This window comes from Dermochelys coriacea, chromosome 8, assembly GCF_009764565.3.
Source record: "Dermochelys coriacea isolate rDerCor1 chromosome 8, rDerCor1.pri.v4, whole genome shotgun sequence".
In the NCBI taxonomy this organism is placed as follows: Eukaryota; Metazoa; Chordata; order Testudines; family Dermochelyidae; genus Dermochelys; species Dermochelys coriacea.
The window spans coordinates 90,562,312-90,574,366 of NC_050075.1; the positions used below are offsets into that span (position 1 = coordinate 90,562,312).

The 12,055-nt window shown below is 39.5% G+C and overlaps 1 protein-coding gene across 1 annotated transcript in view; it reads right to left on the bottom strand.

Annotated features, from left to right (window-relative positions):
• Positions 1 to 12,055, bottom strand: part of CACHD1 (cache domain containing 1) — a 196,495-nt gene that overhangs the window by 36,966 nt on the left and 147,474 nt on the right. The window contains exons 12-13 of the mRNA XM_038413098.2: positions 4,534 to 4,651; positions 2,180 to 2,348 (exon numbers count right to left, since the gene is read on the bottom strand). Coding sequence (XP_038269026.1) covers positions 2,180 to 2,348; positions 4,534 to 4,651 — 287 coding nt within the window. The remainder of the gene's footprint in view (positions 1 to 2,179; positions 2,349 to 4,533; positions 4,652 to 12,055) is intronic.

The following is a 12,055-nucleotide window of genomic DNA, read 5'->3' on the forward strand; positions in this document are numbered from 1 at the left end:
AGGATGGTGTGGATTGCACTCTCAGCAAATTTGCGGATGATACTAAACTGGGAGGAGTGGTAGATACGCTGGAGGGGAGGGATAGGATACAGAAGGACCTAGACAAATTGGAAGATTGGGCCAAAAGAAATCTAATGAGGTTCAATAAGGATAAGTGCAGGGTCCTGCACTTAGGATGGAAGAATCCAATGCACCGCTACAGACTAGGGACCGAATGGCTCGGCAGCAGTTCTGCGGAAAAGGACCTAGGGGTGACAGTGGACGAGAAGCTGGATATGAGTCAGCAGTGTGCCCTTGTTGCCAAGAAGGCCAATGGCATTTTGGGATGTATAAGTAGGGGCATAGCGAGCAGATCGAGGGACGTGATCGTTCCCCTCTATTCGACACTGGTGAGGCCTCATCTGGAGTACTGTGTCCAGTTTTGGGCCCCACACTACAAGAAGGATGTGGATAAATTGGAAAGAGTACAGCGAAGGGCAACAAAAATGATTAGGGGTCTAGAGCACATGACTTATGAGGAGAGGCTGAGGGAGCTGGGATTGTTTAGTCTGCAGAAGAGAAGAATGAGGGGGGATTTGATAGCTGCTTTCAACTACCTGAAAGGGGGTTTCAAAGAGGATAGCTCTAGACTGTTCTCAATGGTAGCAGATGACAGAACGAGGAGTAATGGTCTCAAGTTGCAATGGGGGAGGTTTAGATTGGATATTAGGAAAAACTTTTTCACTAAGAGGGTGGTGAAACACTGGAATGCGTTACCTAGGGAGGTGGTAGAATCTCCTTCCTTAGAGGTTTTTAAGGTCAGGCTTGACAAAGCCCTGGCTAGGATGATTTAACTGGGACTTGGTCCTGCTTTGAGCAGGGGGTTGGACTAGATGACCTTCTGGGGTCCCTTCCAACCCTGATATTCTATGATTCTATGATCTTATTAGCTATTTTGAGCACCACCACACAATGAGTAGATGTCATTGCTGAGTTGTCTAACAATAATGCCTATATGCTTTTTCATGAATGGTTACTCTGTTTATGAATAGTTTAGTTTAAACTCCAGGGAGAAATCAGAATTTTAAGCTTCAAATGTGTAAGATTGCAAAAGTTTCAAACTTGTATACAACCTTTAGATTCATCTTTCTTAAAAGGATTATAAAAAGTTCTCTCCTTTCTATATATTAAAATGTGTATTATCATATAATTCTGAGGCCAAATCCCTCTGTCCATGACATCAATGCAAATACTGAAATGAATGGAGTTGATTACAAAGTTTGATATATAGAAAGATGTACTACTGAACTTGAAATTTTTATGTAGGTTTAAGAGGTCTGGAAAATCTCACATTAAAAGATTTCAAAGAATATTAAAGTTCTGACTTCCTCATGAGCTATATCTTCTGATTTCTTCACACAGATGGATATTAAATATTTATGTCTGTGAAAAATTTGCATAAATCCAAAGTCAACAGCCCTTATATACCCCATTTTTTAAGAATTAGACTGTGCAACTCTCATTTCTTTTAGTGAGCACTTACTCACATAAGCAGTCCACGAATTGCAGTAGGAATACTCAGGTGACTAAGTGCCACAAATGTAAGGGCTGCTCAGTTTAGCTATAATAAAAAAAAAGTGAAGCAGTGAAAAAAGTGAAGCAGGATAGAAACAGGTTTCAGAGTAGCAGCCGTGTTAGTCTGTATTCGCAAAAAGAAAAGGAGTACTTGTGGCACCTTAGAGACTAACAAATTTATTAGAGCATAAGCTTTCGTGAGCTACAGCTCACTTCATCGGATGCATTTGGTGGAAAAAACAGAGGAGAGATTTATATACACACACACAGAGAACATGAAACAATGGGTTTATCATACACATCAGTGTATGATAAACCCATTGTTTCATGTTCTCTGTGTGTGTGTATATAAATCTCTCCTCTGTTTTTTCCACCAAATGCATCCGATGAAGTGAGCTGTAGCTCACGAAAGCTTATGCTCTAATAAATTTGTTAGTCTCTAAGGTGCCACAAGTACTCCTTTTCTTTTTGCAGGATAGAAAATTTCCCTTGAAAGTTTTTTTTTTTTTTTTTTTTTTAAATAAGAAACATTTTTACAAGGATTGTAGCTAAAGATGTTTTCTATTTTCCAACCAGCTCTACAAAAACATGCATGAGATAAAGATGAGTTGAGGGATTGCTGTACCTAATGTCGCCAGCTGCTTGAAGTGCAGACAGGCACTGGGCTGACCCAATAGATCCAGTCGATGATACAGTAGCTTGCTGCTAGGGACAGTGTTCAGATTCTTGAGCTGTTTAACAGGTATTTCTGGCTGTATTACTACAACACAAAGAATGAAGGATGTGTCTTGGGCCTGAAAAACAAGGACTAAAAATTAAACTGAAAAAAAGTTGGAGGTTTTATATAATTGATTTTCTATTTATCCCCCTCTCCCTCCTTTTTTAATTCCTCAGTTTCTTTTACACTAGAAGGTGGCACCACCTTTACCCATACTTCAGAGCAGCATATTCCCTACTCTCTTTGTGAAATTAATCACCTCTAGAAACTGCTGAATTTCCCCATACTCCAGGAGAAAGGCCCTGATCCTGCAAGGATAACTTTGTGAGGAGGTGCTGCATGGGTGCCGGGGCATACCCACACCATTCTAAATGCAGGATTGAGGCTTTAGACTTTAGGGTTTCCAATGGCAGCAATACAGTAAACATAACTAAGGTATGTGCTTTGGCCAATTATCTCAAGCAATTAAAGCCATTGAGTTAATACTTTAAAAAAAAAAAAGATTTCTTCAAAGTTGATGCTTCGCGGACACTTTTTTTTTCGTATTTTTTTTTAAATATAATATCTAAATTCTGATGCTTGTGTGTGGATGCTTCATGAAACTTCATTATGGGCAAGAGAGTTTCAGTTCACAAATGGAAACAGAATACAATGTATCTCTTTATAACCTGTTTCCCATTTTGAAAAATGCAAATTAACAATAATACAAGGACATTATCATTATTCCTCCAATCCTGTGTTAGATGGATTACTCACTTTGCTGGTTTGAACACATTCTAAGTGCATCAGGTTTGAAAAACTTGGCAGTAGTATTGCCAGACTCTAAGGCGGTCTGATATTTAATACAACCTTTCAACAAGGCAACACTAGCTCCAGGAACACACCTACATGAACTTCTGGTGGGTGACAACAGATTTAATCTCTTAAAGCTGCTCAGCATAATCTTTTAGATTATATTTAAATTAATTTAGGGAAACGATACACCAGTACCTGCTAGGGTTGTTGACACAAAGCAATTAGCCAATTATTCTTGGTATTAGCAAAATTTGCCTGGATCATATCTAGTTGTAGATTTCATTTTATTCCCTTGGTCAAGATAAGTACCCAGATTTGTTCACAAAATAAACTGAAAAGTGAATGGGCTGTTAGAATCTTTTTTCCACCTTGGAACTGGGTAAGATAAGAACAGCTCTTTTCTCTTCAACTTAATGATGCGGGCCTGCCAAATCCTCCCATTAAATATGATCTGTCTAATGATTATAGCAGAATTAAAAGCTTCCATATAGCTTCCATTTCATTTTAATTGATTTTATTCTGTAAGAATCTAGCAATTATGAATTCATTTAGATTATGCATAGGAGTTTTTTTTGCTCCACTGAGGGTAGTATTTGGGAATATTTTGTTGTTTTAATTGGTGTTGAGAGATTTCTGCAAGGTATTGCATCTGACTTGAATGCAAAATATGTACTGAGGAAAACTAGACACAGCACTGAAATAAAATACCTATGAATATGAGAGTACCTGACTCAGCCTTGCATATTACAGGATAGACTTGTACCCTATACAGATCTAAGGGTTTGCAGTATTGCATAACTACAACTAATGTTTAAAAGGATATTTTAATGTCTTAATTGTGAACAATGTTGTTAAAGTTTATTCATATTGGCTTTTCTCTCTAAACTGCGTTAAGCAGTATACAGCAGGAAGGGACAATGCAGCATTTAAAATGACACCCATCTACATCCATCCCAAAAAAATTTAGCCACTGATTAGTTTAAAAATGTCCAATAAAATTCAAAGTTTTTTCTCATTTTTGTTAGCATCAGCATTTTAACAATAAACTACATGCAAACACTATACTGTAAGTCTGTACGTTTATCTCTAGTCTCTGCGTGAAATATGTTCAACTACTTGAGCTTTGCTCTAAGACTTTATAGTGTGACATAGTTCAGTATAGACTTTTTTCCTTTAGGAAAATATGTACTGTAATTGTGTGTGTACATCTATATTATATAACATATAATGGATGCGTACATTAATAGCACACACTGTACACTTGCCTATATGCGCGTCTCTGAGAATTAAATTATAATAAATTTGAAGCTACAATTTCAATGGAATGTGAGGTTATTTACCATAATAAGAGATGCATGCATACTGTTTCTGTATAATTTAAAATTCAAACTACTCAAGCTTCAGTATTAACTTCAATTAACATACATTGAAACTATATGCTACCATTCAAAAGTAAGATCTCTTACCATTTTCCAGGCATAGCTAACGTTGTAAGCTTCTTTTCCAATTTCTCTCAGTTTGTTTACATGCCAAGACAGTGAGGAGTTCACTGGGACTGTAATAATCTGACTGCCCAGAGGGAGGCTACGGTGACAACAAATAATATCCAACATTTTATTCAACACTGAAAAAGTTGTGAATCAAGCAAAATCATCTATTGCATTTTTATACAAAAACATGATTAGTCATGAAAGGGCTGGATAAAATCTGCTTTTAATTAAGAAAGAACAGAATGCTTTGGTTTGCTGTTCATGCATTTATCTATTTTAACGCTAATTTACACTCTGATGTATAATGTAGTACGGTTGAGTAAGCATTGCTTTACTCAAATGATGAAGTACAAATGATGAAGCAGAGGTAACTTGGTTCCTAAATTTCTACTCAATAATTCATATAGACAGTGTTTAATTTGTGTGGGGCTTGCCAGGGCTGAGCTCTGGCACCTCTAGGCTTGGCAGTTCATAGCCCCAGCAGTATGAGGTTGCCGTGTTAATTATGAGAGTAAAAAAAATTGCCTGAGCCCCAGCACCTAATTGCTTGACCTCCATCACCTTTTTCATTACAATTTAAGCACTGTTCATAGAGAACACAATTATAGTTTGTCCTAGCTTGAGATAATGTTGCTAGTGGAATGGCACTAATTAGCTCTCTATTTCAAAGGAACAAAGGGACGACGGGCTTAAAATTAGATCTAAATTACAATTTCCAGAACTGTTCATGCACATCATCCTGTATCTCTGCCTATTCCATTTTTGTTAGCAGGATAGGATATTGTCAGTTACTCTTGATGACCAAGAGTTTTCTGTATTTTAATAGCATGCTTGTGTTTAAGAATGGAGCTAAGAAGTAGAGCTGGAGTGCAGGGAATATAAATACAATATGTACAAGCACTCTCCTGAGACTGTTGTGGGAGCGTTACCCAGCTAATAAGCAGATTTTTGTTCTTTTCCTTCACCATGTCACATTAGTTGGGGTTGGCAGCTCTTGTTCTTAATCTCCAAACATTCCTGTTAAGTGCGTCTTTCAAGCTGACACCAATCTTCTTCATGTCCTCCTTCTGTGTCTTGAACCACCTTTTTCTGGGTCTTATAATTTTTGTCCTGTAACTATTAGATTGTATACTCTCTGACCAACATATTCCGTGTCTCATCATCTCATATGTCCCAGCCATATCGGTTGATGCACCATTAGCTTTTCCATGATGGGGGATTACCAGCATCTTGGCTCAAACCATTTCATTGTGTAACCTGTAAATTCTTGTATTACCCAGTGTCCATGGGAGCACTCTCATTTCAGCAGCATGAAGTAGTTGTACTTCTCTTTTCCACTGGCCAGCATTCCAACCTATACGTCATAGCTGGGCTAATCATGATCTTAAACATTTTGCTCTTTAGTTTAACTGGCACATTCTTATCACACAGAATTGCCGTCAATTCCTTCCATTTGCACCTAGTGCTTTTCATGCAACTGCTAGCATTCACATTCTTATTGAAACTCAATACTATTTTTATTGGTTTCTTGTTGTCCGTTTCAATGCAGCCTCACATGTATTCAGTCTTCTCTTGGCCGATTTATAAACGATTTTCTTCTAATGCAGCTCTCTGTCTGTCTAGATATCTTCCCAACACAAAAATGTCATCTGCGAAAACCATGTTCCATGGAGCTTCTCCCCTAATCTCCTGCATCAAGGTGTTCATTACAATCACACTTAGGAATGGGCTTAAGGTTGATCCTTGATGTAGACCTAGTCTCATAGTGAATGGCTCACTGCAGCTGCTTCTTGTTGTTGTACTACTCTCATACATAAAAAGAAAAGCAGTACTTGTGGCACCTTAGAGACTAACAAATTTATTTGAGCATAAGCTTTCGTGAGCTACAGCTCACTTCATCAGATGCATTCAGTGGAAAATACAGTGGGGAGATTTATATATATAGAAAACATGAAACAGTGGGTGTTACCATACACACTGTAACCAGAGTGATCACTTAAGGTGAGCAATTACCAGCAGGAGAGTGGGGCGGCAGAGGGGAAGACCTTTTGTAGTGATAATCAAGGTGGGCCATTTCCAGCACGTCTGAGGAACAGTGGGGGGTGGTGTGGCTGATGTGATTAGGCCCTATGATGGTGTCCCCTGAATAGATATGTGGACACAGTTGGCAACGGGCTTTGTTGCAAGGATAGGTTCCTGGGTTAGTGGTTCTGTTGTGTGGCGTGTGGTTGCTGGTGAGTATTTGCTTCAGGTTGGGGGGCTGTCTCTAAGCAAGGACTGGCCTGTCTCCCAAGATCTGTGAGAGTGATGGGTCGTCCTTAAGGGTAAGTTGTAGATCCTTGATGATGCGTTGGAGAGGTTTTAGTTGGGAGCTGAAGGTGATGGCTGTGGTGTTCTGTTATTTTCTTTGTTGGGCCTGTCCTGTAGTAGGTGACTTCTGGGTATGCTTCTGGCTCTGTCAATCTGTTTCTTCACTTCAGCAGGTGGTTATTGTAGTTGTAAGAATGTTTGATAGAGATCTTGTAGGTGTTTGTCTCTGTCTGAGGGGTTGGAGCAGATGCGGTTGTATCGTAGAGCTTGGCTGTAGACAATGGATCGTGTGGTGTGGTCTGGATGAAAGCTGAAGGCATGTAGGTAGGAATAGTGGGTCAGTAGATTTCCGGTAGAGGGTGGTGTTTATGTGACCATCGCTTATTAGCACTGTAGTGTCCAGGAAGTGGATCTCTTGTATCGACTGGTCCAGGCTGAGGTTGATGGTGGGATGGAAATTGTTGAAATCATGGTGGAATTCCTCAAGGGCTTTTTTTCCATGGGTCCAGATGATGAAGATGTCATCAATGTAGCGCAAACAGAGTAGGGGCATTAGGGGATGAGAGCTGAGGAAGCGTTGTTCTAAGTCAGCCATAAAAATGTTGGCATACTGTGGGGCCATGCGGGTACCCATAGCAGTGCCGCTGATTTGAAGGTATACATTGTCCCCATATGTGAAATAGTTATGGGTGAGGACAAAGTGACAAAGTTCAGCCACCAGGTTTGCCACACCATCAGAGGCTCATTCACCTGCACATCTACCAATGTGATATATGCCATCATGTGCCAGCAATGCCCCTCTGCCATGTACATTGGCCAAACTGGACAGTCTCTATGTAAAAGAATAAATGGACACAAATCAGACGTCAAGAATTATAACATTCAAAAATCAGTTGGAGAACACTTCAATCTCTCTGTTCACTCAATTACAGACCTAAAAGTGGCAATTCTTCAACAAAAAAAACTTCAAAAACAAACTCCAACGAGAGACTGCTGAATTGGAATTAATTTGCAAGCTGGATACAATTAACTTAGGCTTGAATAGAGACTGGGAGTGGATGGGTCATTACACAAAGTAAAACTATTTTCCTATGTTTATCCCCCCTACCCCACACTGTTCCTCAGACGTTCTTGTCAACTGCTGGAAATGGCCCACCTTGATTATCACTACAAAAGGTCCCTCCCCACCCTCCCACGGGTAATAGCTCACCTTAAGTGATCACTCTGGTTACAGTGTGTATGGTAAAACCCATTGTTTCATGTTCTCTATGTAAATAAATCTCCCCACTGTATTTTCCAATATTTTCCGACCATTTCATTATTTGACTCATTTTGATGGATTTTTGTTATATGTATTATATTGATTTATTTATTTAGATTTAAAATAAAAGAATCACTTATCCAAGGCTCTAGGCACCCTAAGGCATCATTAACAATACAATACCAGCAAAATTAATCATTGCACCAAGAACTCAGCCAGCCAAGCACTTACAGAAACTCCTTTCCACCCCTTCATCATTCGCATACCCCCTCAGTCCTGTCCAACAACCGTATCAAACTTACCTATGCCTAGTTTTCAAATGATTTATTTAAACAATAAAACAAACTATCAATTCCGAGATGACACCTCCCATGCAACATCAAGCAACCTCACCTCCTTATCTGGTGTATTCCTCATTCTGCAGCTAGCTCCCTTCCTCATAGACTTTAAGGCCAAAAGGGCCCATCATGATAATTTAGTCTGACCTCCTTCACATTGCAAGCCACAGAACCTCACCCACCTACTCCTGTAATAGGCCCATAACCACTGGCTGAGTTACTGAAGTCTCAAAAACTAACAGCAAAATTATTTTTAAGTACATCAGAAGCAGGAAGCAAATTCCAAACAATAATTGGGGCTACTGGATGATCAAGGTGCTATCGGAGAATTCAAGGAAGACCAGGCCATTGCGAAGAAGCTAAATTAATTCTTTGCATCGGTCTTCACTGTAGAAGATTTGAGGGATATTCCCATACCCGAGATTCTTTTTAGGTGACAAATCTGAAGAAGTGTTCCAGATTGAGGTGCCAATAGAGGAGGTTTTGGAACAAAATGATCAATTAAAACAGCAATAAGTCCCAGGACCAGATGGTATTCATCCAAGAGTTCTGAAGGAACTCAAATGTGAAACTGCAGAACTACTAACTTTGGTATGTAACCCATCACTTAAATCAGCTTCTGTACCAGATGACTGGAGGATAGCTCATGTGACACCAATGTTTAAAAAAGGCTCCAAAGGCGATCCTGGCAATTACAGGTTGCTAAGCCTCATTTCAGTACCAGGCAAATTGCTTGAAACTATAGTTAAGAGCAGAATTATCAAACACACAGATGATTTGTTGGGGAAGACTCAACACAGCCTTTATAAAGGGAAATCATGCCTCACCAATCTATTAGAATTCTTAGAGGAGGTTAACAAACATGTAGACAAGGGTGATCCAGTGGATACAGTGTACTTGGACTTTCAGAAAGCCTTTGACAAGGTCCTTCACCAAAGGCTCTGAAGCAAACTAAGCTGTCAAGGGATAAGAGGGAAGGTCCTCTCATGGATCAGTAACTGGTTAAAAAACAAGAAATAAAGGGTAGGAATAAATGATCACTTTTCAGAATGGAGAGAGGTAAATAGCGGTGTCTTCCAGAGATCTGTGCTGAGACCAGTGCTGTTCACCATATTCATAAATAATTTGGAAAAAGGGGTAAACTGTAAGGTGGCAAAGCTTGCAGATGATACAAATTACTCAGGATAGTGTGTCTAAAAAAGACTGCAAAGAGTTACAAAGAGCTCTCACAAGACTGAGCAACACAATGGCAGATGAAATTCAATGTTGATAAATGCAAAGTAAGAAACATTGGAAAGCATAATCTCAACTATACAGACTAAATGAGCGGGGTCCAAATTAGCTGTTATCACTCAAGAAAGCATTGTGGATAGGTGTGAAATCACTGGCTCAAAGTGCGGCTGTCAAAAAACCTAACAGAATGTTAGGAACCATTAGGAAATGGACAGAAGACAGTAAATATCAAAATGACATTATATAAATCCATTGTACGCCCACACCTTGAATACTGCGTGTAGTTCTGGTTGCCCCATCTCAAAAAAGATATATTAGAAATGGAAAAGGTACAGAGAAAGGCAACAAAAATGATTAAGGATATCAAATAGCTTCCTTATGAGGAGAGATTAAAAAGTCAAAGTCTTTTCAGCTTGGAAAAGCAATGACTGAGGGGGGATATGATAGAGGTCCATAAAACCATGGATAGTGTAGAGAAAGTGAAAAAGGAAGTATTATTTACCCCTTCATACAGCAGAAGAACCAGGGGTTACCCAACGAAATGAATAGGCAGCAGGTTTAAAACAAACAAAAGGAAGTACTTCTTCACACAATGCACAGTCAACCTGTGAAACTTGTTGCCGGAGAAATTGTGAAGGCCAAAACTATAACTGGATTAAAAAAAGAATTAGATAAATTCATGAAGGATAGATCCATCAATGGTTATTAGCCAGAACTTCACTCCTCTGATGGTAAGAAACCTTCACCTAATTTCAAGCCTAAACTTGTTGATGGCCATTTCATATCTATTTGTTCTTGTCCCAACAATTGTCCCTTAGCTTAAATAACGCCTCTCCCTCCCTGATGTATCCTTTCATAAATCTTCATAACAGTGAATAGCAATAGGAGCGCAGCACTTTTGAAAATCTTTCCATTTATTTAGGTACTTGAGTACGGATTAAGGCACTAACTTTAGGCATCTATTTCATTAAAACTGTGGCCCTCACCTTTATATAGGAGTTTTCATTAATGAACATAGTAGTAAACTTTTTGGCTGGGATTTTCAAAGAAGCCTAAAGGATATTTGCCCAAATCCCATTGAATTTAGGTGCTTAACTCTCTCAGGCTCTTTTGTTAGCCTTGATCCTACCCTACAACAGATTAGCCACTCTACAACACAGTCTGTAAAATATGTCACTTCTGGAAGACTAGATTCCCAGATAAGGTCTTTGTAATTTTAAGGCCAGTGGATATAATAATAGTGTTTGAAACTCTCTCTGCCACCCCAACAGGCACTTGCCAAGCTGGTGTAGCATCAGTTTTCCCATGTCATCATCACTGATCTCAAAGCTGACCTGACTCCAGAGATAGGAGTTGATTCAGTTTTAATACTACCTTACTCCTGAGCTTCTCGTAAGCAGAGAATGCCAATCCCATCTAATTAAATTGTCTGGGTTTTTTGGAATCTATATTTCTATTCAATAAAGACACTGAATTTAGCCCACTGAGCAAATTTATATTCCAATAGTAAATCGGATTAAAAAAAAATTCTAGAAAAGATCAAACCATCTCAGACACAGAGAATTTTAACAGAGCACTCCTCTGACAGCGGGGGTGCGGTGGGGGGAGGAGTGGTGACACAACTCAGTTTTTGCATATGAACACAGCATCCTGACTATGCAAGATGTGAACACTACTAGGAGCATAATCATGACATGTGATATGTGCCGACGCAGGGAAGCATGGGGTCATAAGGGCCCCCTTTTATTGCCACACCTGGCTACATATATCATCAGCAGTAGCATCAGGGAGAGGGGGCAGCCTCTATGGAATTGCTACTACCCCCATCCAATGCATAGGCAGAGCGGGCATAGGCAGAGTCTTTGCTCTATGGCTTCCAATGTGCTGACCTGCACAGTTGAGCTAGCATGCCAGTGCAAGTAATCTGCAGCAGATTTTGGGCTGGCACAGATTACTTTCCCCCTGGAGCAAGGCAGGAATAAGGCAACAGATTCTGACTCTCCAAGTCACAGTCCAGACCGTAGTCTGCTCCTGGGACCGGAAAACTATGTGCTGTCCTTTACTCAGAGCTGGTGGCAAACCCAAAAACTAGCCCTAAATTCGGGAAAGGACATATTGTATTACCCTTGATGTTGTACACTTAGTGTACATTTACAGTTCAACTACCCTTTCTAGAAAGTCATTGTTATTACATGGAACTCTCGCACACTCCTTCATACACATTTTTTCTCCAAGAAAAAGCAAGTATTTTGAATATCTAAATGATGTGTTTTATAAAGATAGCTCAGCTAGTTGTACATGCACAGAATTGCAAGTCAGGAGCTCCCATGTTCTAATCCTGATTTGTACACAGATT